Raw genomic sequence first — 25,078 nt, forward strand, 5'->3', positions numbered from 1 at the left:
CAGTTTAATAAGCCACAGCTGCAAAATACTAACACGAATTCTTTACAGACGAATGGAAAAACTAGTAGAAGCCGACCTCGGGGAAGATCAGTTTGGATTCCGTAGAAATGTTAGGACACGTGAGGCAATACTAACCTTACGACTTATCTTAGAAGAAAGATTAAGGAAAGGAAAACCTACGTTTCTAGCATTTGTAGACTTAGAGAAAGCTTTTGACAATGTTGACTGGAATACTCTCTTTCAAATTCTAAAGGTGGCGGGGGTAAAATACAGGGAGCGAAAGGCTATTTACAATTTGTACAGAAACCAGATGGCAGTTATAAGAGTCGAGGGACATGAAAGGGAAGCAGTGGTTGGGAAGGGAGTAAGACAGGGTTGTAGCCTCTCCCCGATGTTATTCAATCTGTATATTGAGCAAGCAGTAAAGGAAACAAAAGAAAAATTCGGAGTAGGTATTAAAATCCATGGAGAAGAAATAAAAACTTTGAGGTTCGGCGATGACATTGTAATTCTGTCCGAGACAGCAAAGGACTTGGAAGAGCAGTTGAATGGAATGGATGGTGTCTTGAAGGGAGGATATAAGATGAACATCAACAAAAGCAAAACGAGGATAATGGAATGTAGTCGAATTAAGTCGGGTGATGTTGAGGGTATTGGATTAGGAAATGAGACACTTAAAGTAGTAAAGGAGTTTTGCTATTTGGGGAGCAAAATAACTGATGATGGTCGAAGTAGAGAGGATATAAAATGTAGACTGGCAATGGCAAGGAAAGCGTTTCTGAAGAAGAGAAATTTGTTAACATCGAGTATAGATTTAAGTGTCAGGAAGTCTTTTCTGAAAGTATTTGTATGGAGTGTAGCCATGTATGGAAGTGAAACATGGACGATAAATAGTTTGGACAAGAAGAGAATAGAAGCTTTCGAAATGTGGTGCTACAGAAGAATGCTGAAGATTAGATGGGTAGATCACATAACTAATGAGGAGGTACTGAACAGGATTGGGGAGAAGAGGAGTTTGTGGCACAACTTGACCAGAAGAAGGGATCGGTTGGTAGGACATGTTCTGAGGCATCAAGGGATCACCAATTTAGTATTGGAGGGCAGCGTGGAGGGTAAAAATCGTAGGGGGAGACCAAGAGATGCATACACTAAGCAGATTCAGAAGGATGTAGGTTGCAGTAGGTACTGGGAGATGAAGAAGCTTGCACAGGATAGAGTAGCATGGAGAGCTGCATCAAACCAGTCTCAGGACTGAAGACCACAACAACAACAACATTGGTGAAAGTAAAACTTCACCAAAATTCCTTGGAAAATATATGAATTATCACACAAAATTTAAGCAAAACCCATGATAGTCCTGCAGGAACTTTCTCCTAAATTAGACCACTTGGCAGGAAATGGCCCAGTGACTAAAGTTCATGGATCTCAGTTTAAAAATAACATGTTATGTGGTGCATGTATCATTTAAAAATTACGATAACTGTGCTTCACAGAGTGGAAGATTTGGGGATTTATTTTGAAGCCATATAGCAGCTAACACAGCTTCTCTCTCACTTACTGAACTGCAGGGAGGACGTAAAAGGTTACAAGATGTCCCATTTGTAGTCACCCAAAATCGAATTGAACCATAATCACACAGAACAGTTAAACAGAGTTTGTTTTGGTGCAACTATGTAAACTTTTCCCAACATATTAACTGGTGATAATCTTATCTTGTCTGTAAACAGATCATGCAGTCATCTGGATGTAATATTTCCATGGTCATGCGAGAATGCCGTTTGGTAATCTTGCTGGAAATGATATATATTGTGAGTGGCAGACCATTTATGAGCCACAGAAATCAAACTAAACTTCCTTCGTAAATTGTCACTGCTACCAACTTACTCCAGTGTAGATACAGTGCCTCAGTGGTGAAAGCTGACAAAAACAATGAATCACTATCGAGTACCATGGACGATACATTCTGTAGGCCTAGGCAACAATCGCTGTGTTTTATAAAATACGGTTTCAATCGTTACGTTTGTTTAACCTTTTTCTCTGTTTATTATTTGGCCTGACAGTCTAATTTCAACTGATTCCTTTAAAACACAGCCCCAAAAGCTAGTTGCAGGAGCAACCCTTTGTTCCTTATCATATAACTTCTGAGTTCCTCAATATGACAGTGCTCTGCCATCGTATATTCCTCAGGCTGCAACAGTCATATGCAGTGATGATGCTCAGTATATTAATGATGCAGATAGTTCGGCCAATATAAGTTTTCCCGCAATGGCAAGGGATTTTATAAGCACAAAGTCTCACTTAATTGTAGGTCAGCTTTTACCAAGCCATGAGCACTGTTAATCTTGGCTGGCGAATGAAATGTACTTTTGATATTATGTATTTTTAAAAATCTGTCCAGTTTTGAAGATATGCCCCCAGAAAATGGTAAGAAAGCCTCTAATCTACTGGCATATTCTATATGATGTAATCCCTCTTTATAAACACCGCAGGACCTCTGTGCATCGGTGCAGTGGACAACAACTCTTTGCATCTAAATACTGGTCTGTGTGCATTGGTTTTCTATAAACACTGTCTGAGTCCCATTGTCCTTTCTGCAAACCAGTATATCTAAAAACAGAAACCTTCCATCCCTTGCCATTGTGAACTTGTTGCTTGGCTGAAGGAAACTGTTCAGAGCATCTATTGCATGTGGCCACACCATAAATGTATCATTAATATAGCGCCAGAAACAAGTAGTTTTAAAAGGACCATCCGCAGTGCCTTGCCTTCAAAATTTCCATAAATAAATTGGTGACTGGAGGATAATGGATTTCCCAGTTGTTCTGTCAATATGTTCAAAATTTTTGTCATTGAATAAAAATATGTAGACTTCATCAGACGATGGCAAAGCTTTGCCCTTTCCATGTCCAGTTTCCTAATTAACATAGAGGATTCTTCAAGAGGAATTTGTGAAAAAACTCACTTCAAAGCTCACAAGCAAGTCCAAGGGATGAAGACGCAAGGACTTCAACCATTGGGTAAAAATCGTAGAATTGTTAATGTAGTGTTTACATTTTCCAACATGAGGGTGAAGAACAGCTCTAATAAATCCTTGGCCAAGTTGTAAGTGGACACACCCAGATTATAATGGGACGTAGTGGAATCCTTTCTTTATGAAGTTCAGGCATATCCTAAAATCCCAATGGAACAACAGCAACAGGACAAAGTTTTTTTTAAGGATTCGTTGTTTAAGCGTAACACAAGATGGAATGTCTTAAGCTTGTGTTAAAGCAGAATGGCTTCACAGACAAACAGATCCATCGTTTCTTGAGTCCCCCTCCCAGCAAGCAGTAAAGTGCACCTTGGCTTGGTAAAAGATGACCTATGATTGAGCTAGTGTGTAGTTTACAAACTCCCTTGCCAGTGTGGCTGAACTATTTGCATCAGTTAAGCAGGAGAATAATTTTAATGTGCAAGTTTAAAATTTTGTTAAATTTCTACCAGGCCAGCTCAAGGTTGACACTGGGCTGACGTGGTAATCAGTGTGCCAACAAGGTGTACTGCTGCAACAGACCCCAGAACAGTTCGGACAGAAACACAAGTACTGTTATTTAACAAGACACTCTGAGGTAACACTATATAACTCCACCACCTGAGTGACACTACAAAATCAAAATCAAATGTAGACAGAAAAGAATAATGGAGCTCACTGACCCAGAATTGCTATTAAATTGCCACAGTGAAGGAGTGCTGACAGGTCTGATAAATGAGGACAAATACACTCATACACTCGGAGCCACAGCGCCTTGGGCCCAGTCCTTTGAATAGGGAGTTTTTCAGAGCTCAAGAACACATTTTGTCAAGCTGCTATTCTGTCTGTGTCACCAGAACCAGAGAGAATGACAGCCTGTCGAGTTTCAGTGAAACCATGGCAAACCTACTACTTACTTGCTGACTTCAACACAGAGAGGCAGCCAACCAAATGCATACCATAGTGGTGGTCTGCCGTTGATATCTACTGAATCATTGTGCATGACAATACTGGTAAGTGGTCAGCCCTCCTCCGCTAATGGGGCATCATGGACGATCTGCAAGCTGCCATCTTCGCTCTGACCATGCAAGGCGTGTCTGCCCAGCCTCCTGTCTGAGTGGTGTGCATCTGCTGTAGTCTGTAATTTCATGGTTGTTCACCAGGGCATAGCCTTCACAACAACTGGAATCCTGGAATACAGTCACTAGTCTCCACCTCAGCACACAACAGGCTTTCTTTGAGAGAACGGGCTGTCTTTGAGAGCCCTAAGGTGAGATTCGTACACTGTGAAACATCTGGGTAGGCAGAGCCTTCCTTGTCCTGCCACTGCCATGAGCACAACACACAGCCATGGCACTGACCTGTGGCAGTCACTGTTGAGACATCAGCACTCATGTGCGGCACATGTGTTTGCACCCAGCCACCGACTGCAACTCTGAATTCACACATACCTTTGTGTGCTCTGCACAATAAATAAATGTTATTACAAGTACCGCGGTTCACTTAGAGCCACGGGCATGCACTAGACCACTCACCCTCACTCCATGCATTACCCCAGCACATGGGTCACAACACATCATTATGACAGGTGTATTGAGCACCGTCGCCACACGATTGTTGCAGCATGAGAAATCTGTGGTGGTGGAAAACTGTCTTGCTGATGCATGGAGAATTTTATATGATAAGGCGCAAATGATTGCTCCTACAACTTGCTTTTGGGGCTGTGTATTGAAATAATTAATTAAAATTGGACTGTCAGACCAAATTGTAAACAGAGATTAGGGTTACCCTGTACATAAGATCTGGAGCCATATTTCAACTGACATTAAAACACAATGGTTGTTGACTCAGGTGACAGACTGTCTTGACAGTGATACTTGATAGTTCATTTTTTTTCCCCCTCCATGGGGTTATACCTACACTTGCATCAGGGGGCAGCAGTGATGATTTATGGTGCATGCACTGTTGGTCTTCTGAAGAGTATAATTGGTCGCCATTTGTGGTACGAATCAATTCTGGTGAGATTAACAAACAGCCTTGTCACCTGAAAGGGGCCAGACGGACCAAGGAAATATTATGCTTAGATGCCTGCATGATCCAACTGCAAACCAACATCATCAGAGGTTGCTTTGTTAGTAGCAGTGTTTTGTTGAAAGCCTATTTGATTTTGGAGATTAACAAGGACAGGATTGTTAATGTCTTTGTTCACAAAAACCTGTACGTACTTGGGAGCCCACTGTTTATGAAATTTAAGGAAAGAAAGAGTGTACAAACCATGGTAGAAATTATACCAACTCAAGTTGGAAACACTTGGGCACTTGTCCTAGAGTCCTGATCTCTCCCCATGCAATTATGACACCTTCAGTCATGGTTTCTATCAGATGAGGATGTGCAGCAGGCAGCTGTAGACTTTTTCACAGAGCAGGACACAGTGTTTTATCAAACAGGTATCTTCAACCAGGTGCATCAGGGGGATAATTGCCTCAGTGCCCAGTGTGATTTTTCCCAATTTGGCATACCGATGATTCTGGACTGTAAGACCTTCATTATTTCGTGTTGGAGATTTCACAGACATGTTACACTGAGATTCCCTTTGTGTGAACAGTCAACGTAGGAAAGAGACCTGACGCTATGAGTCCAGTCCACAATAGAATGGGCAACTACTGAAGTCATGTTGGGTTGATTGATGTGTGATACTAATATTTTTATTGGTTCAGTCAGTTTCCAGCCAATGTTACGAAAAGCACATTATACCCAACATGAATTGAAGGTGAATGTGTAAGGGGCAGTCAGAATGTTTCTGTTGGAAGGCCTTATAGTCCAGAATCAGTATGCCAATCAGGCGAAATTGCTGTGAGCATTGAGGCAGTCATCCCACCAATGCACCAGATTGTGAATAAATCTGTTAAATGCCTGCTGCACATCCTCATCCAAAAGGGAATCATCGACCTTTCAAGGCCTTTTTTGTGCAAACAAAGGTGTGATAATCGCATAGAGAGAGATCAGTACTATTGGATGAGTGCACAAGTGTTTCCCACTTGAGTTGGCATAATTTCTGTCATGGTTTTTCTCATTTTTTCATATAATTTCATAAACAGGGGCTTCAGCAAATTATTTTTCTCATAAAATAGATAAAATTTTAATTACCACTCATTTTGACACAAATTACACTCATTTTGACACAAATTATATTTAACACTTTACAAAATTGTTGAGAAAAATATATGGAAGTTTAGTCACTTTATTTTTGACTTAACGCATATACTTTAATGTGGAATAGCAGCACAAAATGATTTCTCTTGCTTCTTTAGAATCCTTTTTTTTTCCTTCAATTTGTTTCTCAATTTCACTTATTTCCTTCAGTTTTTCTGTAACTGTTCTTTGGAAAGTGTTTGACTGCAACAAAGTGCAATATCCGTAGTCATCTCTCCTCTCACTGTCTTGCCAGAATGAGGCTTTATCTGCATTCTTTATTCTTCTTTTGTACTCCATAATATTTAAAAAAACAAACTGACCTCCCTGTGCACAGAACAAACTGATAAAACAAAATTAACAGCACACAGCACAGTCTTAACTCGTAAAAGCATGGATGATTTGCATTTACGTAGGCATCATTGTACACAATGCTGGAGATCTGTTACTCAAAATTTCTTAAAAAGTTCTGTGGAATTTGTAAGGACTTGGTGTGGTGTGTATAAGGTTTTCTGTGGTAGATTAAATTAGTCATCCTACGTGCGTAGTATGTAAACTTCATGGACCAAATTGTCCTTGTCATCCCATGAAATTACATGTGAAACAATAGTAATTTTTGGAAGACATAAAAATAAGCAGCTTCTAAGGGCCCTTAAAATTTAGTAGCTGAAAAAAGGACTTTTTAAGCAGATGTGAACCAGTCTACATTATGACATTTGCAATATGGGGACATGCATTTACACAAAGCAGCAGCAGTTCCCCAAGTGTTTTGCCTCGAGTTCCACAGTGGTGGTTTTCGACAGACATGTTTCCCATACACATTCCTCATTCTCTGATGGATGTTTACTGGTGTTTGTCCTTTGGCTGCCAAGGAAATAACAACAACATGTTGGTGTTGTTTGGATGCATTCAGTAATAATGTCCCCACAGTTACTGCACACACATAGGAAAGACACAAATGCCACATTAACCCTCTCTGTACACGTCAGTTCTTGTGCGCCCGCATCAGAGTCACACTATATGTTGCATATACACTGCAGCAGCGCCCTCAAACAGAAAATTCTTTAGCACCCCTTGTAATATTTTGTTGGAGTCTTCTATTTCCTGTGTTTTTAAACACTTCTGGTAGGAGTAGCATATTGTAATTTTTTGCAAGTATTGGAATATTGTTTTCTAAAGCAATTCATTGATAAATATATCACATCTGCTTTTACAGGACTCTGACAGGTGGTTACACAAAGGAACACAGGGAGGTCTACAAAAGGATTCTGGCAGAAATTATGACTTCAGAGACTTTGGGGTGTGTGTCATCTACCCATGTGCTGAATATGTCACAAGATATGCCTTTTCATATAACAAAAGGGCATCTCCAGGATATTGCAGAGAAACTCATTAATGATGGGTGGTTCTGCAAAAAGGTTGTTCATTAATATCTGACAGTATTGTTTAATATGACAGATACACCCATTTTAAGGATGGGAGTATTTGAAATTAGTGTAGGGTGTTCATTGTTAATGAGATGTCATTGTTGTCTCAGATTTCAGTAAAGGAAGACCTTAAATTTGCTGCTACACGAGTAAATTTACTACAAATGAAAACTAACCATAATAACTGGTTGATCTTTTTTTCCAATTTCATTGTTATGGAGGTGACTGCTTTCTCTCCTGTATATAATAATTAAATTTGCTAAGACTTTCTTTTCTTGAATTTAAAGTGTTCCTTAATATTTTCCTTTGATTTAGTCCTTACCTCTGTACATGTGATATCAAGGATGTCCACATCAAATGCACCAAATCTATATTTTGAGACTATAACTAGGAAGCAAGCTTTTAATTCTCTAGTTGAAGTGCTTGGATTATCTGTGTTGAGATGTTGTCCCAGAAGAGCATAGAGACTCCGAACCCTCGAGGTCAGGACACAAGACTAAGACAGCTGGTTGTGTAAAGCTGGAATGAAGCCACAAGACTAAGACAGCCAGTTGTGCAAAGCTGATGCTACTAATTAAGAATTCTTATTTAGAAGTATTTGTGAGTGTGTTACAAGATAACTTTGCAGGAATTTTCAGTGAATAAAGCTTCAAACTGAGCAACACTTCAGCACATTGTCCAAAAGTGCCATTTATATGATGAAACTCGGTATATTTCTGTAGCTTAATACACTACAATGAGAGAGGAAAATGGAAACCATTTGTGTGTAGAGTGTTGTATGTTTCTTCCAGGGCAGTGTATCTCATTATTTTTCAGGGGGAATGGTTTCCAATCATCACTTGCCATCTCAGGTTCATTCAGCAAACCAAACCAGTTGCTGTTCTTACGAAGGATGTAAAATTTTGCACAATCTACAGCTCTGTCGCTTCTGTAATCTACAGTGTTCTGTGCAAATATGTGTATTTGAAGACACTGTTATCAGAGAAAAACCGTTTGCTTATTGGGGGGGGGGGGGAGGGGGAGAATCACCAGGCAGTCCTTACCTTCAATAGGTGCTTTCTATACTGCTGATAAACACACACAAAAGTACATATACTATCTTAGCTTTCACAACTATTAGTTTTTTCCCCAGTGGGGATGGGCAAATTACACTATCCATTTCTCTTCTGCTAATTTATCCTTACTTTTTGCTCTGCTCTCTTATCTGAACTGAAACTGGTACAGTGCTTACCAGTGTACTGTCTTTGACAGTTCCATCTGCATATTTGCCTTCCATCATCAGCAGGTTGATCTGTTTCATCCTGAGATCTAAGTGACATGCCCTTCCTGATTAACTTTCCCCATTAATAGACAGTACTAAGTATTACACCACCTGAAGGGTTAAATACTAGCCTTATCATTTTTTCAACTGTTTTAATAAACTTGGCACTTTAGAGTGAGAAAATTTGTATTTCTATGGTGCATTTAAACAACAGGGTGATTAAATCTGTGTTTGCTATCCACAGGAAGGTAAGATCTACATAGGCGTTCGCACCATTGCTGAAATGGCACCATACATTGCAGAAGCATATGCAGATTGTGTTTCGAACTGTCACCTGTGCAAAGACTATGTTTTTGTGGTAAGTGTGAGTTTGTGTGATACACACAACTGCACATTTTTAAATTTAGCAAATCTGTTCCACCATAAATGAAACTTGAGTTTACCAATTTAATGTGTCATTTTGTATGGTTGTTGCCATCGCATATCTTCCTTCATTTATTACACAAAGTGTATGGTAATGTATAGTGGAAACTGACACAGGTAAAAATGTATAATAGAAGCAAAAGTTTCTAGTAATCATTGCTCTGCAAACAAACTTTTTCAACTTAATTCAAATGGATAGTTATAGGTCATCACTGACTTCAATATGAAATATTGTCTATAGTTAGTACAACTATTTGTAGTACAACTAGAGCAGATCCTGTATCATGGCCTGCAGAATCACCTGACCTCAATGCTGTGGATCTTACTGCCTTGGGTCTTCCTAAAAGTGAAGTGTAGAGCATTTCCATTAATATGGTTTAAGAATTGCAGCAACAAGATGTGCAGTTCTGTCGAGATTAGGAGAGGGTCAAAGGATGTTTGAAAGGATTCGTAATGCACCATGGAGAAGAGCACAGTATTGCATCCAAATGCAAGCACTAAGTGTCTGCGGCTAGGTGATTTGTGTGGTCTGCCAGTAATTTTATTTATGGACCACTGCATAAGGTTAAAATGAATAACATCACATTCATATCACTTAAACAATTTAAGCTGCACATGACAGGGAAGTTGTCAGGCAGCACGAATGTTGTGTGTTCCATATTTAATTCGTATTTGGAGTGACATCTCTTGGCAGTGATTGGAGCTGTGAGCTACTCTACTGCCCTGAACCAGTCTATCTATTAGTGAAAACTGTATCAAAATCTTACAATAGTTCCTGAGATTAACCTTCACATATAGACAGAAAAATGAGGCCGGGGGGGGGGGGGGGGGGGGGGGAGACTTTCTAATTTATGAAGTGTATAGAAGAAGAAGGGGAAGAAATGCACAGTATGTGATAATAATAGTTTTGTGTAGCTCAGTGACCCAGTGCAAGACTTTCTGTGAGACACCACTTCATGCCCATATTAGACAACATTGCCCTGATCCCAGAAGCGGATACATTGCCACCTGAGCCATCCCTGCCATTCGGCCTGCGCGCCTTTAGTTCATTTCTTTCGTCAGTCGACTTGACTGAATCAAGTTATCAAGTTGTTGTGCTTTCCTATGTAGCACACGCGTCCGCATCATCATATCTTATACGTACCTAGGACAAAAACGCTCTTAATGATCATGATTCTGTTATGCAAGTGTTGTCTGTTTGTCCTAGATCTATCTATCCTACTTTGCACACACTATACAAAATATTTGCTTGTGTATCTGCATCTGTTGCTACAGCAGAAAGAAGTTTTTCAACAATGCGGCGTTCAAAGACGTGGCTGAGGTCAACAGTCGAGGAGGATCGACTTAATGGCTTAGCTCTGTTGAACACACACCCTGACATTGATTGTCCTATTGATAATGTAATTAACCAATTTGCCAGGAAGAATAGGCACTTAGAATTCATCATTTAAGAAAGAGAACCACAACTGTAACTTTTTTATATCATAAGATGGCATTGTCTTGTATATGTTTATAATCAGTTCAAATAAAACTTTGCATGTGAGTTGATTATTTTTATTATGGTAAAAGTAAAGGTAGCTCAAGATATCTTTAGTACTCCCTTCTTGGGGTTTTTCTGTATCTGCCACTGCCTGATCCAGGAAAATATGCAGACAGCACAAAATGTACAAACCCCAGAATGGAAAACGAAAATACGTCACACAATCATGACAGTAGTGTCTTGGAGTGAGTGAGAACAGTGAAGATCAAATGGACGCTCTCGATCACACAGTATAACAGCCCAGTGGATGCTCTCGATCACATAATAGCAGCCCTCACTCTGAGTTGCACCATTCATTGCTAGATGATAGCGGCATCATTTTCACAGTGACTGTTGAATTTTTCATAATAGTCCTGCCAGTTTGCACAAAATATTTATAAGTTATATACACAAGCCTTTCTCGTAATTCGGTGTACCTGTTGGTAAAAGAAATATCATAATATGAACAATCATTCCTGAGATTAGCCTGAATACACAGGCAGAAGTGGGCAGGGGACTTAAATTTATGTATGTAGAGAAGAAGATATTTTACCCATTTTTTATGTTAATTATGATACACCCCATCACAATAGAATAAATCATGGACAAATTACTATATTGAGGCAGCCATGTAAAATATATGAACTATAGAACAATTTGTCACTTTGTCGGTGATGGCTGGGTGCTAAAGCCCACTAACTTACTTGTGCGCCTGTCTAATATAACAAGGAAAGTGGTGCTGCCCACAGTTATGCTGATGGTCTGCTTTCAAAAATCCTCACTGAAGTGATAGGAAGCTGCCTGAACAGGTTCATTGCATTTTTTGCCAGTTAGTTTGAGACTTCTAGTATCAAAGTCTGCAAGAATATCAGAGTCTGTAAGCTAAAATTGTCTTGGGCACTATACAAGATTCAGTTAGTTGTTTGTGTGGTCTTTGCATGGAGTGAATGTTTTCTGACAGTGACTTTAAGTTCTTTGCTGACTGGTGTGTTGGAACTGTAATATTCCCAATTTTGGGGTGCATGCCTTGTCATAGTCTGTAATAGTGCCACATAAAATCTGAGTGTATCATTTTCTGGGACAACTTGTGCTCCAACCATCGATGCACTTGTTGATTATGCATTCTTTTGCTAAAATACTATGCATGTCTGCTGTAGTGATCTGACCATTCACCAAAACCTCTTTCACTGTGAAATAAGCCAGGGAAAATTGGTAATTGTAGGTATACTGTTTAAATTTGTAGTAATTAAAGTACTTGTGTACAGAAGAATTTTTTTAAAGGGACAAAGTTTTTGCATCACAACTATTAATAGTGGTTATCTGTTGCCTTAAATGAGCATTAATTCATACTAGTAATCAAATTAGTCCTGCGTACGACTGCAGAAACAAAATATGAGAAACATTTCCAGTCTTCTTGCTGAATCAAATTAAAGAAGGAACTTGAACTTTAGAAGATTACACCTATGGACAAATTGTGATCCCAAGAAATGTTAGCTGTATTTTATATGATAGTTAGCTGTATTTTATATGATAGTTAGCTGTATTTTATAGCCGGCCGCGGTGGTCTCGCGGTTCTAGGCGCGCAGTCCGGAACCGCGAGACCGCTACGGCGCAGGTTCGAATCCTGCCTCGGGCATGGATGTGTGTGATGTCCTTAGGTTAGTTAGGTTTAACTAGTTCTAAGTTCTAGGGGACTGATGACCTAAGATGTTAAGTCCCATAGTGCTCAGAGCCATTTGAACCATTTTTTTTTTTTTGTATTTTATATGATAGCATGAAACCTGTCAGAAGACTAATGAGACAACCCCAACTCACACCTCTGTAAATGCATGTGCGTTAAAAAAAAAGAAAAAAATGCAACAATGCTGTTTTCAAGATTAATGTGTTTCTAAAATCTTTGTTGGTGGTTTCCATTCTCACAGATTATGTTCCTGCATTCCCATTATTACTGTTATAGCACTCCCTGAAGGAAATCTCTGTCATAATTCTATAACATTTTAGAAATTTATGCTTATGTATGAAATTTTTTGAATATTAATTTATAAAATGTGGTTTATAGAATGCTTTTTAATTGTTTCTCTCTTTTCCAGGGAATTGTCTGTGAATGTGGTGTAGTATGTCACAAACGATGTGTGGACAAAATGAGAAAAATTTTGTCAGGTGTATACGAGTGCCCCAAATGCAAAGTTCAGCAACAGATATAGAATTTTGGTGTGTAGAAAGTTTATAATAAATCCTAAGAAACACTGTTTATTGTAAATAAACTCAGAGTTAGTACTATAGTAATGACACACACTTAGTAATATATAAGCAGTGGAAAAACTCAGGAATGGAAGAATAATAACAATATGAATTGGGACAAATTGCTACATTATTCAGCTTTTGGACAAAGTCCTTCATCAGAAAGAGTGGGTAGTAGAGTTATGAAAGAGATAAGGATGGGTAGTAGGAAAAGGGTGGGGGATGATGCTGTAGTGCTGCCTGTGAGAGTGTGCAGAGACTTAGCAGGGATAGGTTAGTGGGCTCTACAGTGTGCCATCAGAAGATCTGCGGTGATGGGGGAGGTAGAGAAGGAGAGGGATAGTGGAGAAGAAGATAGAAGGAAAGACTGTCCAAGTGAGCTGGAGGAGAGAAGGCGTGTGTAAGGCTGGAGTAGGGGCAGGAGAGCAGATGAGGCAGTTGCGGGATATGGCTGCAAAGGTTGAGCACAGGGGATTACGGGAATAAATGATATGTTACAGGGCGAGTTTCCTATTGAACTATTAAAAAAGTGCTGGTTATGAGAGGAATCTAGATGGCATTGGGCTATGAAGCAGTCATAGAAGTCAAGCACATTGAGTTGTGCAGCATGCCCAGTAACTTGTTGGTCCAAGTGTCTCTTGGCCAGTTTGATGGGGTAGAAAATATCAGTGACTGGATTGCAATAGAGAGGGGAGATGTATGGCCTATGCCTTGTATCCAGGTCATTTACAGGGACGTGAGACACGGATAAGAGGTTGGGAGCAGGGGGTGAAATGGGAACTGATGAGTATATTGGGTCACAGGAATTTCCTTACGCATCAAAGCCAGAGCCACCATTTAAAGCAGCCATGTACCGTATTTACTCGAATCTAAGCCACACTCAAATTTAAGCTGCATCTGAAAAATGAGACTCGAAATCAAGGGAAAAAAGTGTTCCCGAATCTAAGCCGCACCTGAAATTTGAGACTCGAAATTCAAGGGGGGAGAAACGTTTTAGACTGCACCTCCAAATCAAAACAAAGTTGGTCTGTTGTAACATGAAACACAATTTAGGTCAAATGGATAAAGATACAGCTACAGTAGTTTGGTTTGAGTCATAAGCTTAACAGTTAAGCTTCACCAAGTAGCCATTGCTATGTGTCAGGCTCCGTCCGTATTTATACGGGTACCCTTCCTTTTTCACGTGCTTCATCTGGTTTGAATCGATTGCTAATTTTGCTTTAATATTATAAGTGCCGTTCTGTTTGTTATGGGTGTTTACGTCACTCTAAGCTGAAGATGCATTGTTTGTTGCATTCTGATAATGAGTGTTTATGACCTGTCGCCACTCGCGACATGGCTTGCTTTTGTGTGCGCTACCGCCGCTTACAATAAAAAAGAGGAATTCTCATAAGCGGAACAATGGCAAGAGACTGCTATTTCTTGTTACTTACACTGCTGCTTTCTTTGATAATGATCAACAAGAACCAAATAATAGACTGTGTATGATAGATGATGTTCTGAACGAGACTTTAGCGAAAATTTTTCCCCGTTTGAAAATCTCTGCAGGCGCCTCTTCAGTACATTACATTCTGCACAGAAATTAGTCATCTTAGATTTAAAAATCTAGTCAGTTGCCGTGCTTCATTTCTGACTGTATCACTATTCAGCATAAGACTAATACGAATATAAATATGACATGATATGTATATTCTTCCGCATTTGCTGTTGTCTCACTCTAGTTTCATAGTTTATTAGGCAGCAAACGCAAAAAAATACGTGACATAATGTTTACATTCTTCTGCCTTTTCTTTTAATTTATTTACTGATGCAGAGGTTTTGGCACCAGTATTTATCTTTGTGCCTGCAAAGCATGCCTGTGTAGCGCTACATATATTTGACGGCAGAAGTTAGTTGTGGTGGCACCTACCAACATTTTTCAGAACTTTCGCTTACTTTGCACTCGATTCTAAGCTGTAGGTGGTTTTTTGAATTACAAAAACTGGAAAAAAGTGCGGCTTAGATTCAAGTAAATACAGTAGCCTATTCATTTAGTTGCATAAAAGGCCACTACCCAATTGTGGCCAAGAGATAGTTGGACAGGTGGGAACTCTCGCAACCTTCCCTTTGGTCCCATAATCCCTCTGGTCTCATATCCTTCATTGCTCCCACACCAGCCTCATACAGGCCTTTTTGTGTGTGTGTGTGTGTGTGTGTGTGTGTGTGTGTGTGTGTGTGTGTGTGTGTGTGTGTGTGTCCGTCCCTCCTGGGCTCGCCACTCTTTGGTGGGTTTGTACTTGGCTACCACGGGGCCCCAGCCTTTGCAGCACTTTTTCCCTTCCGGGCTGCTCGTCTATCCTCTTGCTATTCTTTTTCCCCTCCCTTGGGACACATGTCTGGGGTATTATTGGGAATGTTCTGCATTCTGTCGCTGACGTGCGAACGGTCTCAATTTTATTTTTGGCTCCCTTTTCCTTTCTTTGTTTCCCTTCTCCTCTCATTCCTCCACTTTGGTGTTTGAGGATCCTCTTTTTCTTCTTCCTCCCTGTGTGCTCCTGAAGGCCGGCCAATGTGTCTGATGTGTAACAGGTGACTGGGTAATGCGTGATTCCCAGCCCCGGGTCGACAGGTTGGGTTCACACAGACCTCCTGGTACAGACCAGGCCCAGGGAGGGGTGATTGCCTGAGTTGTAACCTTTCCAAATTGCCGATTGGTGCCTCCGGCAGGTGTTCGAGAGGTGTGACCTGAGGTGTGAACAATCACCCCCTTGTGAAGGTGGCCCGCAGCTGGAAGGAGCGCACCGTAGGAGATGCGGGCAATTATGGGGTATTTCCTCGTTATGAGTCAATCATTCTCCCCTGTTGGCGTCTATGAAACGTAAATGTAATGAGGCTACTGATTCGAAGACCCCTCCCGCTGCACCGCGGTTCCTTGTGGCCTCACATACTGAAGACAGTCAGTCATTTGCCACAGTCAATCTGTTTATTATCCAGAAAGGTGTTGATGCAGTTGTTGGCTGTGTGGAATCCTGCTCTCATTTATGGAATGGCACTTTGCTTTTGGAGACGGCTTCTGATTCTCAAACACAACAATTGCTTGCTGCCTCGCTTCTCCAAGGCTAATCTGTTCATGTCAAGGCACATAGAACTTTGAATTCTTCCCACGGTGTAATTTACACCAGGCTGCTTGACGGTCTAACTGAGGCTGAAATACAATCTTACCTCTCTGATCAGGGTGTCATTGCCTTCCGTTGTGTGATGAAAAAGGTCGATTCCTCCTTGGTGCCCACCCACACTCTTTTCCTCACCTTTGATAGGGTGGTGCTGCTGTCCAATATCAAAGCAGGCTATGAAATTATCACAGTCTGGCCGTACATTCCGAATCCAATGCGCTGCTACCAGTGTTATCATTTCAACCACACTCAAACATCTTGTTGACACCCAGCCAAATGGGTAACCTGTGGCAGGGATGCACACGAGGGTGAACGTCTGCCTCCTTCTCCCCACTGTATCAACTGCAATGGTTGCCATGCCGCCTCCTCTCAGGATTGTTCCCTGTATCTAGATGAGTGGGCTCTTCAAGAGGTTCGGTTAAAGGAAGAAGTGCCTTATCCAGTAGCTCTCAAGTTACTGGCTAGTCGCAAACCCTGTGTTCTCCCGTCTGGCACCTATAGTTCTGGTCTTGGTACCCCTCTCTCCATGAAGGACATGGCCATGCAGACATGTGACCTCAAATTCGGCTCTGAGGTTGTGAAATCACCCAGTGTCAAGGTAGCATCGCTGTCCCGCTGTGCAACAAACCATTAAACTCTCACCTCAAGGGGCGAAGCCACCTGCTACACAACCAGTAGGCAGGAAAGGACAGAAGTATTACTCCCTTGAAGACTTCCTCTGTCCCTCCAGCCAAATAACACCCAAGTCTTCCTTCATCCCTCCAGCCAAACAACACCCAATCTTCCTCCATCCCTCCAGCCAAACAACACCCAAGTATTCCTCTAACCAGAAGGGCTCGAAGAAGTCTGCTAAAGATAAATGGTCTTCTCCTTCGCCAACTCGAAGATGCTGCTCAATGGTGTCGCCACGTGGTCCCATAGCCTGGCTGGCCTGTGTCTCGCCTGTGCGCACCACCAACAGTTTTTGAGCATTGGACTCCACAAACCGACCATCCAAGCATGCCGATGCTTCTTTGGACCCCATGGAGCAGGATCCTCCTGCTTCTGTGCCCTTTAGTAGCAACTCTACACTGGCTGTCACTTGGCAGCCACCTAGTTGACACCCCCTACATCTCTTCTTCCTCATGACTGTCCTCCAATGGAACGTTTGTGGCCTTCAGTCCCACAAAGAGGATTTACGGCTTCTTTTATCAGCACAGCATCCCCTTGTACTCTGCCTTCAGGAAACGAAATTGTGCCCTCACAACCGCTTTGAACTTCCACATTACTTACCGATTCATTTTGACCTTCCCACTGAGGTCGGCATTCCATCTCATGGGGGCATCGTGCTGCTCATACGGGATGACCCTCATAGTCAACCCATCTCCCTGAATACCTATCTTCAAGTTGTTGCAGTTAGTCTTTTCCTTCCCTGCCTGACTTTTTCCTCTGTACCATTTTCGTCCCTCTGTCAGTTGCGTGTCACTAGGGCAGACTTCCTTCAGCTTATTGGGCAGCTACCCCTCCCCCTCCCTTTTTTGCTACTCGGTGACTTTAATGCACATCATCCCCTTTGGGATTCTCCAGGACCTGTCAGGGAGGTGCCCTCTTGGCTGACCTACTTAACCAACTTAACCTCTTCTGCCTTAACACTGGAGCACCCACTTTCCTTTACAACTCCTCGCACACCTATTCCCATTTGGGCCCATCCTTTTGCACTACCCAGCTTGCCCATTGCCTTGAGTGGTCCGTTCTTTCTGATGCCTACTCGAGTGACCATTTCCCATGTGCTCTCCCTCTGCTGCTCCTACCCCATCCACACACACACATCCAAATGGCAGCTTACCTTAGGCTGACTAGCAGCTTTACTCCTCCCTGGCAACCTTCGAAGAACAAGATTTCCCCAGTTGTGACAACCGGTGGGCTACCTCACCAACGTTATCCTTGCGGCTGCAGAACATTCCATTCCTCGCACCTCCTCTTTACCACGTTGTGTCCCAGTCCCTTGCTGTTGTGTCCCAGTCCCTTGGTGGACTGAGGCATGCCACGACACAATTCGCGCACGGAGACATGCTCTCTGCATTTTTAACCACCACCCTACACTGGAAAACTGCATTCATTATAAACAGATGCGTGGAAAGTGTCGTCGAGTTCTTCGGGATAGCAGAAGAGCTAGCTGGATTTCATTCACTAGTTCTTTTAACAGTTCCACACCTTCCTCTGTCCTGTGAGCCAACCTCCGATGGCTCTCTGGACCCAAGATCCAGTCCCCAATTTCCAGCCTGACAGTAGCTGACAATGTCATCGTGGACCCTATAGCTATCTCCAACACCTTTGACCGCCATTTTGTGGAAGTTTCGAGCTCTTCCCACTATCACCCTGCCTTCCTCCATTGGAAACAAGTGGAGGAGGCTCAGGCGATACCCTTCGCTTCTCAGAATAGTGAGTGCTGCAATGCCGCCTTTACTATGAGGGAGCTAGATCATGCTCTCAGTTCACCCCGATCCTCTGCCCCCAAGGCCAGACGCCATCCACATTCAGATTGCAGCACCTCTCTCTTGCGGGCAAGCACTTTCTGCTTAACACGTACAAGCGTGTCTGAGCTGAGGGCACATTTCCTCGTCATACCCATACGTAAGCCCGGTAAGGACAAAAACCTTCCTTCTAGCTATACTGCCCCATCTCTCTTACCAGCTGCGTATGCAAGGTGATGGATCATATGATTCATGCTCGGCTGGTTTGATGGCTCGAGTCTCGCCATTTACTAACGAATGCACACCATGGATTTCGAGCACAGCATTCTGCAGTTGACCATATTGTTACTTTGTCCACCCATGGCGAGATTGGTTTTCTGTGGAAATCCCAGACTGGCTGTTTTTTGATTTGGAAAAGGCCTACGACACCTGCTGGAGAAGTAGTATCTTCCGTACTCTTTACACGTGGGGCTTCTGTGGGCGCCCGCCCTGTTTTCTTCGGGTACTTACAAGATTGAGTTTTCAAGGTGTGTGTCAGACACCTTTATCCAACAAAATGGTGTGCCTCAGGGTTCCATCCTGGGTATCATCCTCTTTGCTATTGCCATTAACCCTCTAATGGCCTGTCTCCCACCAGGCATCTCCGGCTCCCTTTTTGTCAATGATTTTGCCATCTATTGCAGTTCTCAAAGGACCTGTCTCACTGAGCGGAGTCTCCAGTGCTGTCTTGATCTTCTTCACTCCTTGAGCATCGACAATGGCTTTCGCTTTTCCCCTGACAAAATCATCTGTGTGAATTTCTGGCAGCGCAAATGGTTTCTCCCACCATCTATCCATCTTGGGCCTGTTGCTTGCCCTTCCCTTAGTTGACACTACAAAATTCCTGGGGCTCCTGCTCAAAAAGAAATTCTCGTGGTCCTCCCATGTATCTTACCTGGCAGCCTGCCACGGTACACAGTCCCTCAAATGTCCTACATGTCCTCAATGGTATTTCCTGGTGTTCCGATCGAACCACCCTCCTCCGTTTGTACCAGCCCATGTTAACCTTGGCCTTCATTCGCTTCCTAAGGACACTACTCCAGCCTCAGTCTATTGCCTTCAGTTTCATGACCTTCGCGTGGGACTTTGCAATAGTACCTTTGTATACACTGATGGCTCTTGGACTGACCATAGGGTCTGGTGTGCCTTTGTCATTGGCACCTGTGTCTTTCAATATCAACTTCTGGCACATTCCTCGGTATTTACAGCCAAGCTTTCGCCTTGTATCAGGCCACGGAGTACGACACTGCCTTCCCAACTCATCCCTTAGTGCAGCAAGCCCAGGAAAACTGTCACTTGCTCACTCTTGGTGGAGCCAATGTCATGTTTCCGTGGGTCCCTGATCATGTTGGTCTGCCAGGAAACGAGGCTGCTGTCCTTGTACCTCAGCCCACAAGTACCTATATTCCCTCTGATGATCTCTGCACTGCCATTTGTCAGGTGGTGGTGTCCTTTTGGCATTGTCAGTGGTCCTCGATTCACAGGAATAAGCTTTGGCTTATTAAGCCTCTCTCTGCGCCTTGGACGACCTCCTGTCGGCCCTCCTGCCAGGAAGAGATTCTTTTAACTCGGCTGCATATTGGGGACTGCCTTTTTAGCCATCGTCATTTGCTCAGTGGCGCTACCCCGCCACTTTGTAGGCATTTCGCCCAAATTTTAACTGCCCACCATTTCCTTCTGGAATGCCCTTTTTTTTAACAATTTATGTTCCAGCTTGGGTCTCCTGTCTGATGTCAACTGTATTTTACTTTTTATTGGCTGAAGCAATATGGTGAAGACCACTTAATTTTTTTTTTTATTTTTTTTTTAAGGCCTCTTCCGCATGCGTGTCTTTAGCTGTCTCCTATTCTGTCCATTGTGACTAATGTATAGTCGTTTCCTTCCTCTCTGTGTTCATGTCCTATAGTGTTGACTTGGGAGCATATAGCCTCAGTTGTTGTTTGTGCCCTAAAACAAAACAAAACAAACAAACCTTTCCCTCCCCCGGGCTCACCAGCATAGCCCTTTCCCTCTCCGTGCTTCTCTCTTTTCCCTTCTCTTCCTGCCCAAGCACAGTTAAACCAAGCAGCCCACCATTCTGTCATTGACACTTCTCTACAGACCCCACAGGCAACACCACATCATCGCCTCTCCCACTCCCTTCTCAGTTGTTCTTTTGTATCATTCTACTTACCCCAGCCGAGGTCACTGCTCACAGTCAACCAGAGAAGACATAGCTGTGTGTGTGTGTGTGTGTGTGTGTGTGTGTGTGTGTGTGTGTGTGTGGCTGGCCACATGGGTGGGTGGCCGCGTGCGTGCATGCATGCATTTTTAAACATCTGAGGAAGAACCTAGAAGCCTGTAGCAGCAGTATTTGGCTAAGTTGCAATACTGTGGTGGTGTATTGTGTTTTACAAGAGCATGCTAAGAATTTGTGGTTTTTTTTTGCAACTGTGATTTCCTTTGCAATTGTGGTTTCTTTTCCAATTGTAGGTGGGGGGTATGAATAACAAATTATCCCTGAAATATGACATTTGAGCTTTTGAAATTGTGCCAGAACACATCCATTGCTGCCACCAACACACTTGACCTCAAGAAAAATGTTGATTGATTCTGTAACAGGGGCACTTCATGGTTCTACATAGGTGACAAAGCATCACATCAACTAACTGTACTCTTGATCCACATGTGAAAGTGGGTAACTAAGTTGAAGGTAAAGATTCATGGAAAATAAGAGATGTGAAGTAAACACCTCAAGCGTATGACTGTTGTCTTGTGGAATTGTAAATCTATCTTTTTTATAGTTTTCATGGATTGGTAACATCTACGTCTTCATAATACAGTCTTAAGACGAAATGAGTGACGCACCACAAGTAGATTCAGAATGGAATGGAAATCAGTAGATGTGGAGTACATATATAGATAGATGAGGGAAAAAAAAGAAAAAAGTCATTGCAATTTCAGAAGCATTTGATGTTTTGTTCAAGAGATAGTTTCACAAACTAAGCAAGACAGTAATACGTTGGTCCACCTCTGGCCCTTATGCAAGCAAATATTGGTTTGGCACTGATAAAGTTCTTGGATGTCCTCCTGAGCGATATTGTGCTAAATTCTGTCCAATTTATGAGTTACAGTGTTAAAATCCTGAGCTGGTTGGAGGGCCCATAATGTTCCAAACATTCTCAGTTGGGGAGATATCCAATGACTTTGCTGGCCAAGGTAGGGCTTGGCAAGCTAGAAGACAAGCAGTAGAAACCATCTCTGTGTGCATGGGCTTTGCCTTGCTGAAATGTAAGCCCAGAATGGCTTGCCATAAAGGGTAACAGAATGTTGATGTATCACTATGCTGTTAGGGTGCCACATATGCAACCAAAGGGGTGGGTCCTGCTATAAAAAGAAATGGCAACCCAGATCACCACTCCTGGTTGTCGGACCATATGGTAGAAGACAGTCTGTTTGGTATCTCACTGCAGTCTGGAGTATCTCCAGACCCATCTTTCCCAGTCATCAGGGCTCAGTTTGAAGTGGGAATCATCACTGAAGGCAATTCTAATCCAACCGTTGAGATTCCAATCCAAAGACGTCTGGGGACAACCCACCTGCTGACTGTCGATGGCACAACAATCAGGAGTGATGATCTGGGGTGCCTTTTCTTTTCATAGTAAGACACCATTGTAATCCGCTGCACCCTTACAGCACAGTGGGATGTCAAAGATATTCAGCGCTCATGCCAAGCCGTCCTGGGCTTACATTTCAGCAAGATAATACCTGCCCATGCATGGCGAGTGTGTCGTCTGATTGCCTTCATGCTTGCCATACCCTGCCTTGACCAGCTATCTCACCAGATCTCTCATCAATTGAGAAAGTTTGGAGCATTATGGGCAGGTCTCTCCAACGTGCTCAGGATTTTGATACACTAACGTGCCAGTTGTACAGAATTTGGCATGATATCCCTCAGGAGAATAGCCTACAACTCTATCAAGCAATGCTCTGCCAAATAACTGTTTGCATAAGGACCGGAGGTGGACCAACATATTACTGACTGCTCAATTTGTGAAGCTCTTTATGTTGAATAAATCATCCAGTTTTTCTGAAATTGTAATAATTCATCTGGTGCAATATAATGCAGGTATGAACTTTATTTCCAGTACATATGCAATTCTTATTTATATTGTGTCCCCCCCTCCCCAAAAACCGTTAGTTGCACACTCACGATAGTACACAGCTTAAACATGTACAGTGTCTGACAGTGATCTGGAACAGAATCCTGGGGTAACACTCACTGATAAGTTAGAAAGTTTGTCCATGAAGCATCTGATGCACAGCAGTCATTGTTAGTCCAGTTGTTAATCCATGAATCAAATCCAGGTCACCCAATGTCAGCGAAGGTGTACAGAACTAGAGGCGGAAGTTGTATTGGAAGAACTGAACAGGAAGTGTCTATAACTAATTCTTGCCAGCCTCAAATACAACCCTAAATTAGTGGTACCACCCAGATCACATAGAACCACTAGCATCACTTGGAGATCACATGAAGATTGGCGGTGCCCTCTCATCTGTGTTCCAACTGTGCTGGAACTAATTCCAGGTTGGAGGCACCTTCCATGTTGTCATCAGCAACTTATATAGTCAGCTATATGTTTACATCTGCTGGTAGAAGAGCTACTTTGGTGGTGCCCCTCTGTTCTAATGTATCTTTGGAACTGATCCTCTTTGTGGGGCACAACTGGCTGTGATGGCAAAACATGTCACAACCCTTGAGGAGATGACATACATGTGGCTTCCCTGACACCACACAGTTGTCGGCAGAGTCAATCTCCAATGCAGCCCCAATGTGTGGGCCCACACGAGACATGGCATGTATCCTTGCAGCTGCCCCAGGGGACAGTGGGAGCAGGTTCCAGGAGTATATGCAGTTGTTATCTGCAGAGTACTTCAGCAGGACTGCAACTGTTACCTGGTGCTACTCTGTAGGCATTGAGAAATAAGATTAGCCCTGTCCCTGTTGATGTCTCTCTCACGATCTTTGACATTTGTTGTTTCAATGCGCACACCATTTTTTTTGTCTTGCAGTTGAATGCTGGTCTGTTGTCAGCTACTATAGTGCAGGGTAGGCCTTCTGTTGCTCATATTTTTGTCAGCATCCAGAGGGTGACTTCTGTGGTGGTGAACATCATATTAACCCCTTAGGGCAGTTTGATGTGTCCAGCAGTGAGCCAAATTGAATTAAGGGAAGGCCCTACTATGTCCAAGTGTATCCTGTCCCATGGCTGTTGTGCTGACCATAGTGCAACAGTTTTATGGTGGGGCTGCCTGATGTTCAATGTACCTGATACGTGCATGTGCTAAATGTTCAATCTGTAGCCAACAAACATGTCTACATGCTACGTTCTTCTGGTGGTTGCCATTCCCCATGGCCCTTAATGTGTATGATGTAATTCTTGGGATCTCCGTGTTTGGGAAAAGACCACATGGAAGTCATTGTGATCTGTGGCCAGTAGTAAAACACCAACAACAGCCGAAAGGCGAATATGTGAGTGAAGAGGTCCTGCAGTGGGGACATTGTGGAGACTGATAAATGGGGAGGGCCAGCCTTGACAAAACCAGTGTAGGACATGCTGAAGCCTTGATGTCTTGTGGGACCCGCTCGCTCAGTGGCTGTTGCACAACATACTGGGCTGACAAGTCAATCTGGATGCCGACCTGTGCCCTTCTGTCAAATGATGCCAGGACCCATGGGCATGTGGGGCAATGTATTGGCATTAGCATATTTAGTTGCGGACTTCTGATGAATTTTTAAATTGCAGTACCAGAAATAAGTGCAGGAGCTGTGCTGTACACTCTAGTTGACTACTGCGCAGACCAAAGAATATTGCCACCAAGGGCTTATGATTAGTGATGAGATGGAAGTGTGCTCCATAAAGAGAGATGAGGAGTTTCATGGTGCCATTGGCTATATCGCAAAGGCCTGTCGTCTTATCTGGGAGTAATTCCTCTGGGCAAGTATTAGAATTTTTGAAGTTGAATAGATTCTGTGTTCAAGCCCATTAGTGTTCTATTGAAACAGTGCTATTCCTAAGCCATAGTGTGATGTCTCAGCTGCCAAGATCAACAATTGGCTGTATAATACATAAAATGAGGGTTGTTCAATAAATAATGTCCACAGTCTTCTTCTCAGAATATAATTCATTCTTAAGAGTTAGAATTTGGTAACAACAGTTCATATTTCTTTTATATGTATTGCTTCGCTACATAATCTTAATCATGTTTTATGGGCTTTTGTCAGTGTTGTGAAAGGGTATGTATTCCCTGTTGGTAAAAGCACTTGGCCTGTGCATGTAACCATATTTTCACTGGATGAATTACACTCTCGTGATGTTCA

General features: G+C 42.5%; 1 protein-coding gene across 5 annotated transcripts in view; it reads left to right on the top strand.

Annotated features, from left to right (window-relative positions):
- The window catches only part of LOC126203568 (non-structural maintenance of chromosomes element 1 homolog), a 45,421-nt gene that overhangs the window by 6,789 nt on the left and 13,554 nt on the right, over positions 1-25,078 (top strand). For all 5 annotated transcript variants that reach the window (XR_007540303.1, XR_007540302.1, XR_007540301.1 and 2 more), the window contains exons 3-5: positions 7,419-7,620; positions 9,135-9,248; positions 12,923-13,043. Coding sequence is in view for 2 of the 5 variants with exons in the window: in XM_049937894.1 (XP_049793851.1) it covers positions 7,419-7,620; positions 9,135-9,248; positions 12,923-13,036 (430 nt within the window). In the remaining 3 variants the exon portion in view is untranslated. The remainder of the gene's footprint in view (positions 1-7,418; positions 7,621-9,134; positions 9,249-12,922; positions 13,044-25,078) is intronic.

Source organism: Schistocerca nitens, chromosome 9 (assembly GCF_023898315.1).
Source record: "Schistocerca nitens isolate TAMUIC-IGC-003100 chromosome 9, iqSchNite1.1, whole genome shotgun sequence".
Classification (NCBI taxonomy): domain Eukaryota; kingdom Metazoa; phylum Arthropoda; class Insecta; order Orthoptera; family Acrididae; genus Schistocerca; species Schistocerca nitens.